The sequence below is a fragment of the Borostomias antarcticus genome (assembly GCF_949987555.1).
Source record: "Borostomias antarcticus genome assembly, chromosome: 11".
NCBI lineage: Eukaryota > Metazoa > Chordata > Actinopteri > Stomiiformes > Stomiidae > Borostomias > Borostomias antarcticus.
The window spans coordinates 12900053-12922552 of record NC_140244.1 but is presented as its reverse complement, the minus strand read 5'-3'; the positions used below and the strand labels follow the sequence as shown (position 1 = coordinate 12922552).

Sequence of the window (22500 nt, the reverse complement as noted above, 5' to 3'; positions counted from 1 at the left end):
CATTCAAGGTTACAGCCCGGACCAGAATCGAACATTCCCCTTTCAGAAAGTATTTACAAGCCGTACTGAGGGGGGGGGGGGGGGGGGGGTGGCACTGCCAGTGGAAGCTGAGAGGTCAACACAGCCACAAAGACCCCAGCCCCTCATCACATGCCTCTTTTAATTAAAGTCCTTCAGAACCCCCCCCCACACACACACACACACAAACACATAAACACACACATACACAAACACACACACAGTGAACAGATTTCCATGACCTCTGGTGAACATCCACATACTGTGTGCAATATGAAGAGAGGAGAGGAGGTGAGGTGAGGGGAGGGGAGGGGAGGGGAGGGGAGGGGAGGGGAGGGGAGAGGAGAGGAGAGGAGAGGAGAGGAGAGGAGAGGAGAGGAGAGGAGAGGAGAGGAGAGGAGAGGAGAGCAATGGGGAGGACTCCAGTAAGTGGATGATCTGAGTAGGTCCTAAATCTGAGCCCTCTGAACTCCTGTGAGTGGATGTGAACCTGGTGGGAGGCGAGAGAGGGAGAGGAGAGAGGGAGAGGAGAGGGAGAGGAGAGAGGAGAGAGGGAGAGGAGAGAGGGAGGAGAGATGGAGAGGAGAGAGGGAGAGGAGAGATGGAGAGGAGAGAGGGAGAGGAGAGATGGAGAGGAGAGATGGAGAGGAGAGAGGGAGAGGAGAGAGGGAGGCGAGAGAGGGAGAGGAGAGAGGGAGAGAGGGAGAGGAGAGAGGGAGAGGAGAAAGGGAGAGGAGAGATGGAGAGGAGAGAGTCCTAATTATAGACATCCCCACCACTCAGGAGCTGACTGGTCCACGCTAGACAACGGACACATAGCCACCTGGATAAGATCACATACAAATGCCACAAAATAACAGTAGGCTATACACTTCCAAGTATATAGCCAACTACCACAGCTAAAGTCACAGCCATGATCCTCTGCTCCTCAACTAATCTCAAACTAGGAGGTGATTAGAGACGACTTACGCAACTGGCAGGTCTTCAAAACGTGTAAACAATCATCCAGCACACACGCATAAATACACACACGCACACACACACATGCATGAACGCACACGCACACACACACACACACACACACATAAATACACACACACAGCAACAAAGACTGGACATGCTAACAGAGAGGCGTCTGGTCTGCTACAGGAAACTGGGCTGTTGTTGTTCGTTCCCTGTGCCCCCCCTCTTTCCCCCTCTCTCTCTCTCCCTTCCTCTCTCTCCTTCTGTCCCTCTCCCTCTCTTTCTGTCCCTCTCTCTCTACCCCTCTCTCTCTCCCTCCCTCTCTCCAACTTCCTCTCTCCTTCTTTTCTCTGTGTCCCTGCAGAGGATAGGAAGGTAGAAGGGAGGAGAGGATAAGAGAGGAGAGGATAGGAGGGGAGAAGGGAGGAGAGGATAAGAGAGGAGAGGAGGGGAGAAGGGAGGAGAGGAACTAGGAGTAATGTAGCCTTATTCAGATGGTTTAGCACAGTGACACTGACCTAAATTAACAATAACCATAAGCAAACAAATTATCATAAGCAAACAAATCATAAAATGCATGCACTGCATTTCTTCATCTGGCAATCTTGGCTTGGAACACATGTAATTTCTTGACGACTCACGCACACCACAAATCATTCCTCTGTGAGAGGGGGGGGGGACGAAAAAAGCATTTCATTATTTGGAACGGTCTGACAGGGGAGCCGACGGGACCAGAGCGAACGGAGACGTCTTGGATTGGGAGGCCTGTTCCCTGTTGAGATGAGGCCTGGTCCAGGAACAATGAGCTGCTCCACTACGGCGCCTCCTCTCCTCCCTGCCACGTAAACAACCCTGCCTAGCCGCCGCCACCTAGCCCAGCTAGCCTAGCTAACGCCACCTAGCTGAGCTAGCCTAGCTAACGCCACCTAGCTGAGCTAGCCTAGATAAAGCCACCTAGCTGAGCTAGCCTAGCTAACGCCACCTACAGGTAGCTGAGCTAGCCTAGCTAACGCCGCCTAGCTAGCTTCACCAGACCAACAATCGAACCAGGCGCTAACTCGACCTCGACCGGACCAAGAGAGAGAAAGAGAACGAGAGAAAGAGACGTGGCCTTCCGTCTGCAGCCCTGCGTCAGCAAACACAGGAGACGCCTTCAGAGTCACGACCAACGCTTCTCAGCGGTGCGTTAGACCGGCTGGTCTCTGAACAGGAGCGGCGGCCTCCTGACACGACCCGTTAGCCGAGGTGATGTGGACCCGGCGGACGCGCTGTTAATCACACCTCGGCATCCAGAGAGGTCGCTGCCTCCTCGCCCTCTCCACAGCAATGCTAATGGGCTAATTCCCAGCCAATTAGCTGGCAGGGAGAGGTTGTGGCCAGGCGGTCAAGTGCCCGGGGTGGGGGGGGTCAGACGGCTGTGTGGCTGCAGGGCTCAGCGCTGACGTACTGGAGGGCTGGCTGGACCGTCAGAGTGGACACACACAACATGCTGACCACGCTGACGGCTGTCCAGGCCCCGACGCTACACCCGCTCCGCTGGCATCTGAGGCGCGAGGAAAATGTTCAAAATGACACTAAAATACTAAAAATACTCAAATACGTGAATAGTAAGTCATGGCAATTGTATGGGTGGGATTATCAACATCTCAGCATCTCTCATTAGTTTGTCAGGATTGTTGTGTGTCAGGGCTGGGAGCCTGGGTCTGGAACTGCTTACACACGCAAGCTCAGCCTTCACAAATCTCATTCACCCTCATTTTTTTTCTTCATGTTTGCTAATGGAAGTATTAATGGAGGGAGGGGGACAAACGCATTGAGAGAGAGCCGTGAGTGACACTAACAAATGAGCAATTACAGGAGGAGAATTGATGTGTTGTGTCCATGGCCATGACCTGCCATTAGCCCCCGAACCACGTCTGTCTCTCTGCCTGCCTGTCTGTCTGTCTGCCTGTCTGTCTATCTCTCTGTCTGTCTGCCTGTCAGTGTCAGTCTGTCTGTCTGTCTGCCTGTCTCTCTGTCTGTCTGCCTGTCAGTATGTCAGTCTGCCTGCCTGTCTGTCTATCTCTCTGTCTGTCTGCCTGTCAGTGTCAGTCTGTCTGTCTGCCTGTCTCTCTGTCTGTCTGCCTGTCAGTATGTCAGTCTGCCCGCCTGTCAGTCAGTCAGTCAGTCAGTCAGTCAGTCAGTCAGTCTGCCTGTCTGCCTGTCTGCCTGTCTGCCTGTCTGCCTGTCTGTCTATCTGTCTATCTGTCTGTTTGTTGATCTGTCTGTCTGTCTTTGTAAGGACCTGGGAAGCAGCTCTCTGACATGCAATCCATCACAGGTTCCACTTCACTGCCACAGCGTCGTCACCACCCCTCCTTCCTGCTCTCTCCCTCGGTCTCTCCCATCTCTCTACTCTCTCTCTCTGTCTCTCCCATCTCTCTACTCTCTCTCTCCCTTCGTCTCTCCCATCTCTCTACTCTCTCTCTCCCTTCGTCTCTCCCATCTCTCTACTCTCTCTCTCTGTCTCTCCCATCTCTCTCTCTCTCCCTCCATCTCTCTCATCTCTCTACTCTCTCTCTCCCATCTCTCTACTCTCTCTCTCTCTCCCTCTGTCTCTCCCATCTCTCTACTCTCTCTCTCCCTCTGTCTCTCCCATCTCTCTACTCTCTCTCTCCCTCTGTCTCTCCCATCTTTCTACTCTCTCTCTCTCCCTTCGTCTCTTATCTCTCTACTCTCTCTCTCTCCCTCCATCTCTTCCATCTCTCTACTCTCTCTCCATCTCTCTATTCTCTCTCCCTCTCTCTCCCATCTCTCCACTCTCTCTCTCTCTCTCCATCTCCCTCCGTCTCTCCCATCTCTCTACTCTCTCTCTCCCTCTCTCCCACCTCTCTACTCTCTTTATCCCTCTGTCTCATCCATCTCTCTACTCTCTCTCTCCCTCCGTCACTTCCATCTCTCTACTCTCTCTCTCTCTCTCTCTCTCTCCCTCCTTCTGTCCCATCTCTCTGCTTGTTCTTTCACTCTCTCTCCCTCCCTCCCTCCCCCCCCCCCCCCTCTCTCTCTCTCTCTCTCTCTCTCTCTCAGGATTGACCCCAATGAGGACAGCGAGGTCTGGAGATCAGATGTCGTTACCAGGCCCTCGTCCTCCTGAGCCCCCACAGAGCAGAGAAAATTCTCTCCCTTAAAGGGATGGTCCACTCCAAAAACCGTCTCCCATAAAGGGATAGTCCACTCTAAATTGTTTCAGACACGATCTGAAACAAATCCTGTTGTCAAAGCAACCCAAAGTGGGCTGGGGCTGGACTTTCATCTTAGATTATTCATCAATATCGGTGTTGGATATCACGCTATGCTGCTGGTATTCCCTTTCAGTGGAGCAGAGGGGAGAGAGTGAGAGAGTGAGAGAGCGAGGGAGCGAGGATGTGAGAGAGCGAGGGCGCCATCTGAGAGAGAATGACAGGAGGGGTGAGGGGGGCGAAGTGATTACCGCGGAGGAGGAGGAGGGGAGGGATTGAAACGGCGACGGAATGAGACGGCAGACATGTTCTCGCCATAATTAGCCACCACCCAGATCAACACGTCAACCAGCAGAGAGACAGACGGGTGACTGGCGCTGTCCTTCATGCGCTCAGACAGGGTAGGAGCTGTCAGCAGGAGAGAGCCTACTGGCCTTGTAGGCTACTGTACATATCAAACCCGCCTCCCCATGTAAGCTGATCATGCTCTACACTAGCCTAGAATTCTTCCTTATGAGCTGATCATGCTCTATACTAGCCTAGCATTCTTCCTTACGAGCTGATCATGCTCTATACTAGCCTAGCATTCTTCCTTATGAGCTGAGCTGATCATGCTCTATACTAGCCTAGCATTCTTCCTTACACGCTGAGCTGATCATGCTCTATACTAGCCTAGCATTCTTCCTTACACGCTGAGCTGATCATGCTCTATACTAGCCTAGCATTCTTCCTTACGAGCTGATCATGCTCTATACTAGTATCCAAGATGGCTTTTTTTAGTTTTTGTTTTTTTTGTTAAATACCACGCATAAATTACCATCAGTTTCACAATTATGTAAGAAAAAAATAGAGGGAGCTGAAGCTGCTAAAAAGTAGAATTGTTTTGTGTGACCTTTATTTTGAAATTAATTTTAAGAATGCTACCGGACATGAGCTTTGTGTGGGTTTACACTGCTGAAGGTAACCTGTCCTAATTTTAAACCGTAACTAGAAAGGGTGCTCAGAGAGCACAGGGCTCCGCCCATTAATGCATTTTGTTAGTGTCCATCCATCCATCCATCCATCTTCATCCACTTATCCGGGGTCGGGTCGCGGAGGCAGCAGCTCCAGCAGGGGGCCCCAGACATCCCTTTCCCTAGCAGCATCAACATTTGTTAGTGTCATCGAGTTGAAATGGTTAAACTCACTCCTCAGTATAAATATAGCACACTTGCACCATTGAAGAGGAAGCATTTTGGTGGTGTAACTGACAGTGGTTTTTATTAGAGGTGGTCATGTACTGTATGAACACAACTGAACATACTTGTGTACTTTTTTTTTCAATCAGCCATTACAGACATAAGTTACAAAACTATATACAGAAATTAAGTCCAGTGTCCATTCCTCTGGTGGGTAAAAAGGACAGGCAATAGCCCAATATGTCCATGTCTGTGGGAGGGGTAGAAGGGCACTAGCCCAGTGTCCATGCCTCTGGGAGGGGTAGAAGGGCACTCCATGTCTCTTGGATGGGTTCTAAGTTGGCTTATGCTACATCCCTCCATTGAGTTTTGTGAAAATTGCTCTGGTAGTTTTTGTATAATTCTGCTATGTGACGGATTATACTGTTTTTTTGTTTGCTTCAACACTCAAATGAAAAAGAACACATAGTTAGTGAAACCTGACACTCAAGGGGCAAAACCTCAGCCCAGATGTGCAGGTAGCTTATGATTTATATGTAGGCTAATACCACAGGATCCAGGCTAAGAAAATGTAATTTTTCCTAATACAGTGTTTATCTGATTTGTATTTCATGAATCAGATATGATTTTGTTTTACATAAATAGAAACGACAATAAGGGCGTACAGCAAAAAGAAAAAGTTGATATCAAAAGCTGAACCGTGGAACCGAAACTGGGCCTTCGCATAGCTAGACTGATACATTACCGCTCGTCCACTGGCGGTATAGTAAACCTGTCTGGAGAAATAGACATAAAGGAAAGGAAGCCGGTCCAAGTATGGCAAATGTTTTCTCTTAATTTGTATATCTGCCGAGTGATTCTGATCCGCACCAAAATGTAATGTGTTCTAACTTGGCCCATGCTACACCCCTCCACCGAGTTTCATGAAAATTGCTCTGGTAGTTTTTGTATAATCCTGCTATGTGACGAACGAACGAACGAACGAACGAACGAACGAAAGAAAGAAAACGAACAAACAAACAAACAAGCAAACGAACAAACGAACGAAATAACACACACGACTGTGTGCGGTCGCTGGGCGGAGCCAAAAATGTCAAAACTATAGAGCTGTTCAGAGATTTTTTCAAGGAGCAATTAGCAGCAGCAGCTTTGGATATTTGGGCTTTATGAAAAAACGCTTGCAGAATGGCAAGAAGAAATCTGTCCTTCCAAGGAGAAAAATGCACAGCTGCAGAGGACGTTGGACATGGTTTACTCAACCCCAGATCACGCTGCATCGTACAGGTTATACCCTCATCAAATACATAGCCTAGGAAAATAACCTTACATTAAGATACACGTTGTAGTGAGTTAAGCCATATAACACAGGTCTTCAAGTGCGTTTAAGTCATTTTTTTAAACCGGCTAAAATACAGCGTAAATCTTCTGGTCACTGGTCACGTGTTAAAGAGCAAAACTGTCTGGTTCTGATCTCTGCCGCTCGGACCGCATCCCTACAGTACTTCCTACAGCCATCCACACACCACCAGGTTCTGCTAGTCGCCCTCCCTCTCTCTCTCTCCCTCCTTCCCAGAACACAGTAATAGTAAACCGCAGCAGCAATGTGTCAGGTGGGAGAACACAGTCATATGGTAAATGGACTGCACTTAAATAGCGCTTTCATCCAAAGCCCTTTACAATGGCCTCTTATTCACCCATTCACACACACATTCACACATCAATGGCGACAGCTGCCACGCAAGCGGCTAGCCTACTCATTGGGAGCAATTTGGGGTTCAAGTGCCCAAGGACATTTCATCATTTGGAGAGAGGAGGAGCCGGGATTCGAACCGCCAAACCTGCAGTCATTGGACGACCCGCTCTACCTCCTGAGCCACAGCTGCCCCAATAGTAATAGTGCACAGTAATAGTGTGCCTGGTCAGAGAACACAGTAGTGCACAGCAGCAGCGTTGTGCCTGGTGACATAGCTGATAAATTAGCAGCAGTTGTGAGCAGTATAGCAGCGAGGCTAGTCTACTGGGACAGAGGAGCGAGCTTAGCTGCTAGAGTGGCTAGCACAGTTATAGCTAGCACTAATGAAGTCCAACAGAGACGCTAGGCACGGAGCAGAAAAAAGGCACGCAGGCACACATGCAGATTTAACAGAGCAGATTCAGAGTTAAAGGCAGATTTAACAGCAGATTCAGAGTTAAAGGCCAATTTAACAGAGGAGATTCAGAGTTAAAAGCAGAGTTAACAGAGCAGATTCAGAGTTAGAGGCCAATTTAACAGAGGAGATTCAGAGTTAAAAGCAGAGTTAACAGAGCAGATTCAGAGTTAGAGGCAGATTTAAAAGAGCAGATTCAGAGTTAGGCAGATTTAACAGAGCAGATTCAGAGTTAGGGGCAGATAACAGAGCAGATTCAGAGTTAGGCAGATTTAACAGCCGATTCAGAGTTAGAGGCAGATTTAACAGAGCCGATTCAGAGTTAGGCAGATTTAACAGCACATTCAGAGTTAGAGGCAGATTTAACAGAGCAGATTCAGAGTAAGGCAGATTTAACAGCAGATTCAGAGTTAGAGGAAGATTTAACAGCAGATTCAGAGTTAGGCAGATTTAACGGAGCAGATTCAGAGTTAGAGGCAGATTTAACGGAGCAGATTCAGAGTTAGAGGCAGATTTAAGAGCAGATTCAGAGTTAGGCAGATTTAACAGCAGATTCAGAGATGGAGGCAGATTTAACAAAGCGGATTCAGAGTTAGGGAGATTTTACAGCAGATTCAGAGTTAGAGGCAGATTTAAGAGAGCAGATTCAGAGTTAGGCAGATTTAACAGCAGATTCAGAGTTAGAGGAAGATTTAACGGAGCGGATTCAGAGTTAGAGGCAGATTTAACTGAGCAGATTCAGAGTTAGAGGCAGATTTAACAGAGCAGATTCAGAGTTAGAGGCAGATTTAACGGAGCAGATTCAGAGTTAGAGGCAGATTTAACGGAGCAGATTCAGAGTTAGAGGCAGATTCCAAGACGGGCCTCTATTTATAGCATCAGAATTCATCATGGCTCAGCGCCTCTCCCCTCCCTATCCCTTTCTCCTCCTCTCCCCTCCCTATCCCTCTCTCTCTTTCTCTCCTCCTCTCCCCTTCCTATCCCTCTCCTCCTCTCTCTTCCATATCCCCCTCTCCTCCTCTCCCTTCCATATCCCTCTCTCCCCTCCCCTCCTTTCCTTATCCCTCTCTCTCCTCACCTTCTCTCCTCCCTTACCTATCCCTCTCTCCCCTCCCTCTCCTCTCTCCCTACCCACTCTTATATCTCTCTCTGCCTCTATCCCTCTTTCTCCTCCCCTCCTCCCCCAATTCCTTTCTCTTCCCCCTTTCTCATACCTCTCTCTATCCATCCATCTCTCTCTCTCTCTCTCTCTCTCTCTCTCTCTCTCTCTCTGTAAAAGCATGTGTGAGAGGTCATTCACAGTGTGAGACTTCAGGCCATGCACAGGCTCCGAGTTTGAAACAGAGAGCAGCGTACACTTCCCCACACTGGAGCCAGGGTCTGGAGCCAGCGTCTGGAGCCAGGGTCAGCCTGACCTCATGCTGTCACGCTCCAGTACCATCACCAGTACCAACGCTGTCACACTCCAGTACCGTCACCAGTACCAACGCTGTCACACTCCAGTACCGTCACCAGTACCGTCGTCCAGCTGACACAGACTTACACACGGCCATGCGGGCACACAGACTGGGAAAACTGACACTTCAGTTACAACCAAAACAAACCAAGGCTTTCTGACCAGCCAGTACTGGAACCATAACTGAAGACATCCTGCTACCCCACCACCCGCATGGCCTGGCCTGCCCTCTCAGAACACCCTGACAAGCAGCGAACGCTTTCTCCAGTTTCTTGACATGTCATTAAAGAGCCTCAAATTCCTTGCAGGTCATAATGTAGCTGGTGCGGGCGATTTTCTGCACCGGAGCGCAGCGAGCACGGGCCCGGCTTCACCACATCAATGTGCCGCTCTGGAAAAGCCAGAAAAACAGGCAAACCAGTCTCTGTCCATGGCCGTTACTACATAGAATAGCCCTCTAAGACCATACCAGTCTCTGTCCATGGCCGTTACTACATAGAGTAACCCTCTAAGACCATACCAGTCTCTGTCCATGGCCGTTACTACATAGAGTAACCCTCTAAGACCATACCAGTCTCTGTCCATGGCCGTTACTACATAGAGTAACCCTCTAAGACCATACCAGTCTCTGTCCATGGCCGTTACTACATAGAGTAACCCTCTAAGACCATACCAGTCTCTGTCCATGGCCGTTACTACATAGAGTAACCCTCTAAGACCATACCAGTCTCTGTCCATGGCCGTTACTACATAGAGTAACCCTCTAAGACCATACCAGTCTCTGTCCATGGCCGTTACTACATAGAGTAACCCTCTAAGACCATACCAGTCTCTGTCCATGGCCGTTACTACATACAGAACAAGTCCCTAAACACAGTCGCCTGGCCTGAAGACAGTTGTCTGGCTTAAACACAGTCGTCTGGCCTGAACACAGTCGTCTGGCCTGAACACAGTTGTCTGGTTTATGAACAGTTAGCAGCACATGATTTGTGCTGGAAATGTAGTCTACAGTTCAGCGGTACCAGAGAAGCTGAAGATGCAAACCTCGTGGGATTTATGCTTCAATTAAATAGTGACACAATACGTTAACATAAATCTCCATTAAATGTTTGGAATTTTATGTGTACGATTCAATCTTTTATTTTCATGTTACTGACAATAATCTAGGCGAAAACAGCAGAGTAAAAGGCTAGAATGCGTTGTAATTGAGCGGTATCAGAGGCAGACTAGACCAGATACGGTGAGAGGGACTGACGCTGCGCCGGTGTGAGGCAGGGAGGAGAGGCAGCCAGTCAGTATCGACTCAGTCTAACATCTCATTACCACCGCGGTAGGAAGCCGTCGGTCAATTCACCACTACTGCTATTGGCAGAACACCTCCTTCTGCAGGAGAGCGTGATCAAAGCCTGGAGCCTGGAGAGTTGAGGGCTGGTTGTGGTTTCATCTATCGTTGTACCTATAGGCTTTGATGTAGAGTGAGATGAGAAGTCAGGGTCACACGCAAGAGAGAGCAAGAGAGAGATAGAGAGAGACAGAAAGAGAGAGGGAGAGAGAGAGGGAGAGATAGAGAGAGACAGAAAGAGAGAGGGAGAGAGGTAAAAGCGAAGACTACTACTACTACTATTACTACATGTCTCCATGTAGGCCTGCTGACAGCACAGCGGGAGACGTGGAATACAATGTAACTTTGTATATTCTTGTGTACAGTACAGTACTGTATATTCTAGTACAGTATATTGTGGTGTGTATATTCTAGTACAGTATATTGTGGTGTGTATATTCTAGTACAGTATATTGTGGTGTGTATATTCTAGTACAGTATATATTGTGGTGTGTATATTCTAGTACAGTATATTGTGGTGTGTATATTCTAGTAGAGTATATATTGTGGTGTGTATATTCTAGTACAGTATATTGTGGTGTGTATATTCTAGTAGAGTATATATTGTGGTGTGTATCTTCTAGTACAGTATATATTGTGGTGTGTATATTCTAGTACAGTATATATTGTGGTGTGTATATTAGGGGTGTAAGGGTACATGTATTCGTACCGTACCGTATGGTACGGGGCTTTCGGTACAGTACAGACATGTGCCGAGCGAACCGAACGGTACAGTCATGTGCCGAGCGACCCGACAGATCATTCGAGCAGATCCCTTTCTGACGCAAAATATTTGTCACAGTTGTGACAATGGGCTGTTTCTTAATCGACTCTTGTGAAATAGAGCCACACTTTGAACCTTTCACACTCTCTGCCATCGCTTCTGTCACTGTGAAAACGAGTCTCCTCGCATCGCAGGCGTGTGTGTGCGTCTCCCTCCCCCGTCGCTCAGTTCGGCTCGCTCACACAGCGAAATAGGCTATACATGGGGACCTTTGTAATCCATCTCCCATGTCTGTAATTTGTCAAGTAGGCTACTAATTGTACCGCAAGTTACTTAGGCCTACCATATTTTTCCAAGCACATAAGTAATTTGATATAGGCTACAGTCCCGTGCGACGTGTCTGTGATTTGGAAACGAGTAGCCTACGAGCAGTGTCATCATATCAGTGGGATAATGGTAGCCTAATTAAATAGCTTACAGACTTTGCATCCCTAGAGAAAAACCCCAGAGACGAGAGGCTAGTCTTTTGTATTTCATGACTTGCATTTCTCTCCTACGCACCTGTCAACAAGACACCTGAGGTGAGCAGTCGAGGGCGGGGGCTCTCCAGCATGTCATCTCCGCCCATCCCCCGGGGCAGAGCTCGGGGGGGGGGGGGGGGTGCCCTCCAGCATGTCGTCTCTGCCCATCCCCCGGGGCAGAGCTCTGACGGGGGTGGGGGGGCGCGGAAGTGAGGCGCCCATCCCCCGGGGCAGAGCTCTGATGTGGTGGGGGGTGGGGGGGCGCGGAGGTGGGGCGCCCATCCCCTGGGGCAGAGCTCTGACGGGGTGGGTGGGTGGTAGGCGCGGAGGAGAGGCAGCCAGGCAGGAGCTTCCCCACCGCGGGAGCCTTGTCTCTCTCAGCAGGATCAAACCGGCTGCCGGGTGAATCATCGCTCCGCCACTCCCACCGCCAACACGGCCGCTACCGGGGCCGGGAGACGCCAGCCCAGCGCCAACACGGTGTGAGCAGCCCAGCACCACCACATATACAATTAACAGCAATCTGGGGACAAACACAGGGCTAAAAATACTCTCTCTCTCTCTCTCACACACACACACACACACACACACACACACACACACACACACACACACACACACACACACACACACACACACACACACACACTGCATCTCAAACAGCGTTCACTCAGCACTGGCTTTGATTCAAAACAAGAAGAGGATGTGGACAAGAAAACTAGAAAACCATCATATTTTGGGACAGGGCGGAAAGCAGTGGGGAGATGGAAGAAGCAGAAGTAGTTTTCCTCTCCAAACACCCTTCTGGAGCTGTTGAATTATTCACCATCGGCAAAGCGTTTCCAATTTAAATGCTTGGCCTCCTGGTTGGAGCAACGCTGATACAGACCTGCAGGAGCAGACGTGGCATGTGGTATCAGGGAGCCGGAGGCACCGAAGCCAATTTGACTCTTTTCAGATTCCAGACCTCTGCAAGCCTGGGGTTGGAGGTGGGAGATAGCCAAGGTTGGGGGTGGGAGATAGCCATGGTTGGGGTGGGAGATAGCCTTGGTTGGGGGGGGGGGGTTCGCCAGGGTTAGGGGTGGGGGGTAGCCAGGGTTGGGGTGGGAGTTAGCCAGGGTTGGGGGGGGGGGGGTTAGGCAGGGTTGGAGGTGGGAGTTAGCCAGGGTTAGAGGTGGGGGATAGCCATGGGGGATAGCCAGGGTTAGGGGTGGGGAGATAGCCAGAGTTGGAGGGTGGGAGATAGCCAGGGTTGGGGGTGAGAGTTAGCCAGGGTTGGGGGGGGGGAGATAGCCAGGGTTGGGGTGGGAGTTAGCCAGGGTTGGAGTTAGCCAGGGTTGGGGGGGGAGATAGCCAGGGTTGGGGTGGGAGTTAGCCAGGGTTGGGGGGTGGGAGTTAGCTAGGGTTGGAGGGTGGAGACCCTCCTACCTGAGCCTTTCCCATTTAAAGGGGTAACAGGAGCCAGACTGGCCAGCAGTCAGCAGTGAGCAGCAACATTATCTACATCTCCACAGTGAACAGAGCCCCGGAGGGCCTGCTAGCTAGCCTGGGTATGGGCTCCAGAGGGCCTGCTAGCTAGCCTGGGTAGGGGCCCCGGAGGGCCTGCTAGCTAGCCTGGGTAGGGGCTCCAGAGGGCCTGCTAGCTGGCATGGGTAGGGGCTCCAGAGGGCCTGCTAGCTAGCCTGGGTATGGGCTCCGGAGGGCCTGCTAGCTAGCCTGGGTATGGGCTCCAGAGGGCCTGCTAGTTAGCCTGGGTAGGGGCCCCGGAGGGCCTGCTAGCTAGCCTGGGTATGGCCTCCAGAGGGCCTGCTAGCTAGCCTGGGTAGGGGCTCCAGAGGGCCTGCTAGCTAGCCTGGGTAGGGGCTCCAGAGGGCCTGCTAGCTAGCCTGGGTAGGGGCTCCAGAGGGCCTGCTAGCTAGCCTGGGTAGGGGCTCCAGAGGGCCTGCTAGCTAGCCTGGGTAGGGGCTCCGGAGGGCCTGCTAGCTAGCCTGGGTAGGGGCTCCGGAGGGCCTGCTAGCTAGCCTGGGTAGGGGCTCCGGAGGGCCTGCTAGCTAGCCTGGGTAGGGGCTCCGGAGGGCCTGCTAGCTAGCCTGGCTTCCCACAAATTACTGGTGGAAATAAATAGACAGAGCTGTAGGCTGCTATTATTAAGCCCACCAGCCATCCAACACCAAGGCCAACCTTTGATCTGTTTAAGGGTGCCGTGGATTTGCATTTTATAATGAGATCAAAGAGGGTAACTGGCTACGTCCAGGGCCCACTGCAGAACACTGCACTGTCCGTCTGTCTGTCTCTCTCTCTCTCTGTCTGTTTGTATGACTGTCTGTCTGACCGTCTCTCTGTCCGTCTGTCCGTCTGTCCGTCTGTCCGTCTGTCTGACTGACTGACTGACTGACTGACTGACTGACTGACTGACTGACTGACTGACAGAGTGAATATCTAGCCCACTGATACTGAGCTCTCTCCCATCTACCAGCTTGTTGTGTCTGACGGCCGGAGTGATGTTTGTGAGTTGGGTAACTGACGGCAACATTCTTCTGCAGCTTATTTTCCTGTCGTCTGATTGGTTTAGAGAGAATAGAGGAAGCCTGCCAGCTGCCTACTCCTCCGCCACAGTTAAAGTTCAAGAGAAACATTTCAAGCATTTTTCAACTGGTTGAGAATCGCTCCTGATGTGCTTTGGCAGCGCTCACCTGGGAGAGGAGGGGGGGAGTTTCAGGGAGTTTCTCTGTACGCATGAGAGAGAATACAAATACACTCAGTCAGTTATTCGCACTTCCGCATACCACACAGTCTCTCTCACACACACACACACACGCACACGCACACCCACATGCACGCACACCCACACGCACACAAACGCACACCCACATGCACACACACTCAAAAAAGGCAGTGGCAGAGTGGGGGTGGGAGATTATCCATTCGGTTGCCAAGGGAATCCTTGGAGGAGATTTGAGAAATCTCACATAATCCAGCGTCCTGAGCAGAGCAGAGGACAGACAAGGAGAGGAGAGGAGAGTAGAGGAGGAGAGAAGAGAGAAGCGAGGAGAGAAGAGAAGAGAGTAGAGGAGAGAAGAGAGGAGGAGAGAAGAGAGGAGGAGAAAAGAGGAGGAGGAGAGAAGAGAGGAGAGGAGAGAGGAGAAGAGAAGAGAGAAGGAGAGAAGAGGAGAGAAGAGAAGAGAGGAGAGAAGACAGAAGAGAGGAGAGGAGAGGAGAGAAGAGAGGGGAGAGGAGAGGAGAGGAGAGGAGAGGAGAGGAGAGGAGAGGAGAGGAGAGGAGAGGAGAGGAGAGGAGAGGAGAGGAGAGGAGAGGAGAGGAGAGGAGAGGAGAGGAGAGATGAGAGAAGAGAGGAGAGGAGAGAAGAGAGGAGGAGAGAAGAGAGGAGACGGGAGAAGAGAAGAGGAGAAGAAGTGTCTGTGTATTTGTCTGTGTATCTGTGTGGCATCATGGTGTCCCCTCATGTCCCCTCACATCAGTCGCATCTTTTCAGAGGCCTGATCAGATGACAGTATATTATGTACCCTGGCTGTTAGCAGGACTATAAACCTGATGATGAGATTGCAGTGTATACGTAACATGGCTGTTAGCAGGACTATAAACCTGGGCTGGGGGGGTCTAGAGACAGGCTGGGCTGGGGGGTGTAGAGACAGGCTAGTCTGGGGGGGTCTAGAGACAGGCTGGGCTGGGGGGGTCTAGAGACAGGCTGGGCTGGGGGGTCTAGAGACAGGCTAGTCTGAGGGGGTCTAGAGACAGGCTAGTCTGGGGGGGTCTAGAGACAGGCTGGGCTGGGGGGGTCTAGAGACAGGCTAGGCTGGGGGGTTTAGAGGCAGGCTAGTCTGGGGGGGTCTAGAGACAGGCTGGGCTGGGGGGGTCTAGAGACAGGGGGGTTTAGAGGCAGGCTAGTCTGGGGGGGTCTAGAGACAGGCTGGGCTGGGGGGGTCTAGAGACAGGGGGGTCTAGAGACAGGCTAGTCTGGGGGGGTCTAGAGACAGGCTGGGCTGGGGGGGTCTAGAGACAGGCTGGGCTGGGGGGGTCTAGAGACAGGCTGGGCTGGAGGGGTCTAGAGACAGGCTGGGCTGGGGGGGTCTAGAGACAGGCTGGGCTGGGGGGGTCTAGAGACAGGCTGGGCTGGGCTGGTCTAGAGACAGGCTGGGCTGGGGGGGTCTAGAGACAGGCTGGGCTGGAGGGGTCTAGAGACAGGCTGGGCTGGGGGGGTCTAGAGACAGGCTGGGCTGGGGGGGTCTAGAGACAGGCTGGGCTGGGGGGGTCTAGAGACAGGGGGGTTTAGAGGCAGGCTAGTCTGGGCTGGTCTAGAGACAGGCTGGGCTGGGTTGTTGATCACTCTAATTTCATTAGCAGCCTCTCTGGTGGGAGGGAGGGAGGCGACCGGTGTCAAACCCATAATCTTAGAAACCGACCCGCAGCCCAACGTCCTAATGGCATCAACACCCTCATCACCAGCGCCGGCGGCACAGAGGGTTCCAGACGGCCGAGCCTGGACTGGGCTTTTAATCTGGGAGGGTTGTCGGGGGCAGCTCCCAAATCTCACTACGACATGGAACCGGACCAGACTGAAGCGATCCTGAATTACTGAAGGATGAGGAGCCCAACAACAGCGGCAGAAAATGTTCCTCCGTTGTAGTAAACGTTCACAGGTCTACAAGAGGAGCATCCTTTCAAACGCCTCTACGCTTCAGCGTGGAATATACCAAACAAGCACCTCAGAGACAGTGCTGTCACAGACGGCCTTGTGCCTAGTTCCGCTTCTTCATTTTAAAACGCGGCACTCACATGGTATGACCTTGGCTCTCGTATGTTCTGACCTTGGCGCTCGTATGTTCTGACCTTGGCGCTCGTATGTTCTGACCTTGGCGCTCGTATGTTCTGACCTTGACGCTCGTATGTTCTGACCTTGGCGCTCGTATGTTCTGACTTTGACGCTCGTATGTTCTGACCTTGACGCTCGTGTGTTCTGACCTTGACGCTCGTGTGTTCTGACCTTGACGCTCGTGTGTTCTGACCTTGACGCTCGTATGTTCTGACCTTGACGCTCGTGTGTTCTGACCTTGACGCTCGTGTGTTCTGACCTTGACGCTCGTGTGTTCTGACCTTGACGCTCGTATGTTCTGACCTTGACGCTCGTATGATCTGACCTTGACGCTCGTGTGTTCTGACCTTGACGCTCGTATGTTCTGACCTTGACGCTCGTATGTTCTGACCTTGACGCTCGTATGTTCTGACTTTGACGCTCGTATGTTCTGACCTTGACGCTCGTATGATCTGACCTTGGCACTCGTATGATCTGACCTTGACGCTCGTGTGTTCTGACCTTGACACTCGTGTGTTCTGACCTTGACGCTTGTGTGTTCCGACCTTGACGAATTATCTGTCCTTGTTGACGACGCCACATACTGTTTGTTAAAAGCGCAGGCAAATGGAGCGCTGTTGAGATGACCAGCTGAGTGGCGGTCTCCTGGGCTAGCCGGGGCTGGCGTCTGTCATGGCGGAGAGCCGCCGTCCGCCACGTCGGACAGAGCGAACGGCGTGCCCCGGCTCCGAAGATCCCGCAGCAGCCGTCTCCACAGGAACGGCGGCAGAGACCACTGTACCGGACCTACATTAACCCTGCCCAAACAGACGGCATTGCATCCCACCTCACACACCGTTCCTTGAGCAAGGCTCTTCAATCCCACCTCGACGCTAGCTCAGAACACCCATGGACATACCGGGCAGGCTGGCTGACCCTGTGCTCGGACCCCTCGCCCCCCCTCACCACCCCCGTCATCTGTGACCCTTTCTGAACTGATGACCGGTCTCAGGGATGAGTCCCTGTTAAACATGCACATGACTCCACCACAGAGCAGAGAGGACTCGCTCAGACACAGAGAGGGACCGGCTCGTTCATAGAAAGAACATTGTTCCTGATCTAGAAGGGCCTCCCAATCATAATGCTATATCTGTGTACGGTCAGGCTCAGCGTCACAGCTTTCCCTGCATTGAAACTTGCTCCGCTTTTCTCTCTGTGCAGTGCAACAAAGGGTTTGACAACTTAACGTTCGTTATTCAATTTCTCTTACTTACAAAACCCAATGACGGACATTGCTCTTGGTGCAAACATACCGCCCAATGGAAACAAATGGAGACGGTCACTGAATGTACATGCGACAGACGGTATTACCACCCCTCTGACTAGCCCATGCTGGGTTTGATCTGGGGTCCTCTGACCACCTTTCATAAACCGCGCTTTAGCCAGCTACGCCACTGAAAAGCTAGCGATGCGAAGGCGCAGGTGGGCAGTATTTAGACTGAGAAGAGCAAGCACTGGAGAGAATCACTACAGTAGCCCAGTGCCATTCTGGTATTAGTCAATGGCTAAAAACAGTTCATTTTGAAAAATGGAATGGAAAGAAATGTATTTGATGAGAAAATGTATGATTGAATTGCTTTTCAAATGCAATATAAAGATCACTGCCTTTCAAATAATTGAAAAGAAAGGCTATCATAATGTAATTATTGAACATACATTACAAAACTCTCATATGTATGAATTAGGGCTGTCAATCGATTAAAATATTAAACATAATCTGTAATTAATTAATCTAATTAATCACAATGAATCACATATTTTGCTGGGAAAAGCCCCCGAATGAAGATATTTCAATTAAAAGACATTACATTATTGTAGCAGACGAGTAAAGCATAGAATAGACATTACAAAAGGTGGCTTTAGAAGTAAATATATTGTTTTCTTAAATTATTATTTGCAATATCTTGTTATGCGTTCGGCTATCAATCAATCTGAGCAATATATTCAGCTTGCGCAAATATGTCTGTGTATTTTAGAAACCACTGTGCCTCTTGATGGAGGACGTTATGTGCAACACATTCATTAAGCTCTTGTCTTCCATCATAACAAATGATCTACAGTCCATAGCAATTATTCTTGCGACTGAGTCTGTTAGCCTACTCGTTCTGTGCTGCCTGCTCTCTGCGGCCTACGGGGCCTACGCTGGGCCGGTTAATTCATTATTATTATTATTATTATTATTTAATCTTTTTATAAATGTCATTAATTTGCAAAAAAAAACATTAATTTTGGCATGATTAATTGATCTAATTAACGTGTTAGATTGACAGCCCTAGTATAAATATCATATCACATTATAGAATATCAAATATCAAAATAATACTGTGGCTATACTTTTCCGAATATGTATTTGGAAGTAACTAAAATACTTTCATCACTGTATTTTTCTCAGGTCTGTTTAATTGCCTTTATTTCATCAACAATGACAAACTGACCAAAACAGGTCTTCTGACTGTTTACCGTTGATAAGGAGTGATTGAGGAGATGGAACAGTAACTAGCTAACCCTCTGTATTTAGATCCAAATGACTGTGCCAGCACCAAATCAATAAATAATACAATTGATGCCATTTCATCAAAGACACACACAAACCAAGATCTTGTCTTGCACCAGGAAATGGACTGCATTCATCTTGTGTGACTGCAATAAAGCGCCGTCTCAAGATTCTATTCCTAATAACTGCAGACTGATTGGAAAACTCATTCTAATATAAATTTCCATCTGGGCTCTTTAAAAGGCAATCAGCATAGCTTCATCTCTATATCATGTGCTCCTTGAGATGATGACACAGCAGCACCGGCTCCCTCTCACTGTCTTCTCACCATAATAGCCTCATCCTATCACAGCATCTAGTGTGAATAATACCACCCATGAATGAGCTCTTTAGTCTGGCTGGGCTCAGATAGGGACCACCCTCGGAATATTAATCCCTGATTTGACGCTTCACAGGGCGCTGCCGCTTCTTGCCTTCAGAGCTGTGAGGGGCTTAGTGCATTCAGCTGAACAGTAGTGTTAAGTAGTGTTAGGCAGTGTTAAGTACTGTACTTAGCCTGGGATCTTTCTCAGCTTCTGTGTGACAACGGCGATAACGTACGACATTTAGCCACAGGTGTGAAATCCAGCTTCAGAGAGTGAAGAGATACCTAGAGTACCAAGTATTAAAGGGATACCTACAGTACCAAGTATTAAAGAGATACCTACAGTACCAAGTATTAAAGAGACACCTACAGTACCAAGTATTAAAGAGATACCTAGAGTACCAAGTATTAAAGAGATACCTACAGTGCCAAGTATTAAAGAGATACCTACAGTGCCAAGTATTAAAGAGATACCTACAGTACCAAGTATTAAAGAGACACCTACAGTACCAAGTATTAAAGAGATACCTACAGTACCAAGTATTAAAGAGATACCTACAGTGCCAAGTATTAAAGAGATACCTACAGTACCAAGTATTAAAGAGTTACCTACAGTGCCAAGTATTAAAGAGATACCTACAGTACCAAGTATTAAAGAGATACCTACAATACAAACTTCCTGAAGCAGGGTTTAGCTGCATTTAGCGCAAGTCCAACACAACGTGGACAAAACCGGCCTGAGTCAAGCAGAACCGGCCCGAGTCAAGCAGAACCGGCCCGAGTCAAGCAGAACCAGCCCGAGTCACGCAGAACCGGCCCAAGTCACGCAGCAGCTGTTCTTTCTGGTACACGCTGCCATCAATTCAAGACTGAATTGCAACGCCAAGGTTGGAGCAGTGATTAAAACGTGGAGCAGTGATTAAAATGTTGAAGCAGTGATTAAAATGTTGCAAATGACAAAGAGATCTTAATCACACGCTACAGAGCACTGCCCTGGGCTATTTCCCATCAACAAGACCCAACATTGTTGCAATTCTGAGTGAGATCTGAGACGGCTTTCCCAGCTCCCAGCTCTTACCTTCCAGCCGCTGCCGGCCTCCCTGTAGTAGGGGAAGTTGTCGCAGATCCACTGGTAGATCTCACTCAGAGTCATCTTCTTCTTTGGCGAGCTGTTGATGGCGAAGGTGATGAGGCTGGCGTAGCTGTATGGTGGCTTGCCGTCCTTGTGCTGCTGCACCTCCTCCTGGTCCAGCGTGGTGTTGGGGTCCAGCAGGCCGGCGCTCTTCTTTCCCGCCGGGCCGTGGGCGCCCTGGGCGTCCGCCTTCTGGATGGCTGCCCGCATGGTCAGCTGCGGCAGCCAGTCCATGGAGGTCAGGCTACTCTCCAGCTCCGACGTCATGGCGACGGCGGGGCAGGGCGGGGCTGGGCGAGGGGGGGGGCGGGGACTGCGCGGATTGTGGGAGGGGCTTGGTTGACTGGCGGAGGGCGGAGCAGGCGAGGTGGGGGCGGGGCCAGGTGAGGAGAGGGCAGGAGCTCCGCCCACTTTAGCGCTTCAGCTCAGCCGTCTCTCTGAGGGCAGCCTGGAGGAAGAGGACATGAGACAGGCTTAGTACAGGACAGGACACACCCTTCTGTCTCTGAAGACAGGCTTAGTACAGGACAACTAACCCTTCTGTCTCTGAAGACAGGCTTAGTACAGGACAACTAACCCTTCTGTCTCTGAAGACAGGCTTAGTACAGGACGACTCTCTGAAGACAGGCTTAGTACAGGACGACTAACCCTTCTGTCTCTGAAGACAGGCTTAGTACAGGACAACTAACCCTTCCGTCTCTGAAGACAGGCTTAGTACAGGACGACTAACCCTTCTGTCTCTGAAGACAGGCTTAGTACAGGACGACTAACCCTTCTGTCTCTGAAGACAGGCTTAGTACAGTGTAAATATCCCCGAATCGAACCTGTGACTAAGCATTCTCATGCAACAGAGACTTTGAAAACGTTTAGGGCTAGAGTGGTTTGGTCCTATAAGGAAATGAACTGATGTGAATTGTCCCAATGCAAACCAACTCTACAGTGTCACTGAAACCTGTATTCTCTCTCTCTGGATGGTAGGTGCAATCCCACTGATCTTTTACAGAAGAATAAAGTACTCTTACTGTCGTATGTATCATAATAGTGCGGAAAGACTGAATCAGAGAATCAGACTCATCAAGAACAAAACCTCTCCTACTGGAATCTTCTATCCCGTTCTCTCTACTCTACTCCTCTCTCCTCTTCCCATCCCTCTCTCACTCCTCTCTTCCTCCCCTCTCTCTCCCGTCCCCCTGTCCCTCTCTCTCTCCCTCCTCTCTCTCTCCCTCCTCTCCCCTCCCCTCTCTCTCACGTCCCCCTGTCCCTCTCTCTCTCTCCCTCCCTCCCTCCTCTCTCTCCCTCTCTCTCTCTCCCTCCTCTCTCTCTCTCTCCCTCTCCCTTTCCCTCCTCTCCTTCTCTCCTCCTCCGCTCTCTTGCCCATCCCCCTCCTCTCTCTCTCTCTCCCTCTCTTTCCCTCCTCTCCTTCTCTCCTCCTCCGCTCTCTCGCCGTCCCCCTGTCCCTCTCTCTCTCTCCCTCCTTTCCTTCTCTCCTCCTCCCCTCTCTCTCCTGTACCTCTCTCTCCCTCCTCTCTCTCTCCCTCTCTCTCTCTCCCTCCTCTCTCTCCCTCCTCTCTCTCCCTCCTCTCCACTCTCCTGTCCCCCTGTCCCTCTCTCTCTCTCCCTTCTCTCTCTCTCTCCTTCTCCCCTCTCTCTCCCTCTCTCCTGTCCCCGTGTCCCTCTCTTTCCTCCTCTCTCTCCCTCTCCCTCCTCCCCTTCTCTCCTCCTCCCCTCTCTCTCCTGTCCCCCTGTCCCTCTCTCTCCTCTCTCCCTCCCTCCCTCCTCTCTCTCCCTCCTCTCTCCCTCTCTCTCTCTCTCTCCCTCTCTCTCCCTCCTCTCTCTCCCTCTCTCTCTCTTTCTCTCTCTCTCTGCTCCGGTCTGCTGACTCAGAGCTGCAGCTCCAGCAGGTCAGAGGAAGAGCAGGGAACTGTTTTCACAAGTGCCATCCAAATGGGGGACTGGCTCAGGAGGAATTCCTACTCTCTGGAGGGTTGTAAACTCCTCCCTCCCTCTCCCTCTCTCTCCCTCCCTCTCCCTCCC

General features: G+C 50.6%; 1 protein-coding gene across 1 annotated transcript in view; it reads right to left on the bottom strand.

The window, feature by feature from the left end:
* The window catches only part of foxj3 (forkhead box J3), a 112711-nt gene that overhangs the window by 38809 nt on the left and 51402 nt on the right, over positions 1 to 22500 (bottom strand). The window contains exon 2 of the mRNA XM_084445253.1: positions 20413 to 20914. Coding sequence (XP_084301379.1) covers positions 20413 to 20733 — 321 coding nt within the window. The 5' untranslated portion in view covers positions 20734 to 20914. The remainder of the gene's footprint in view (positions 1 to 20412; positions 20915 to 22500) is intronic.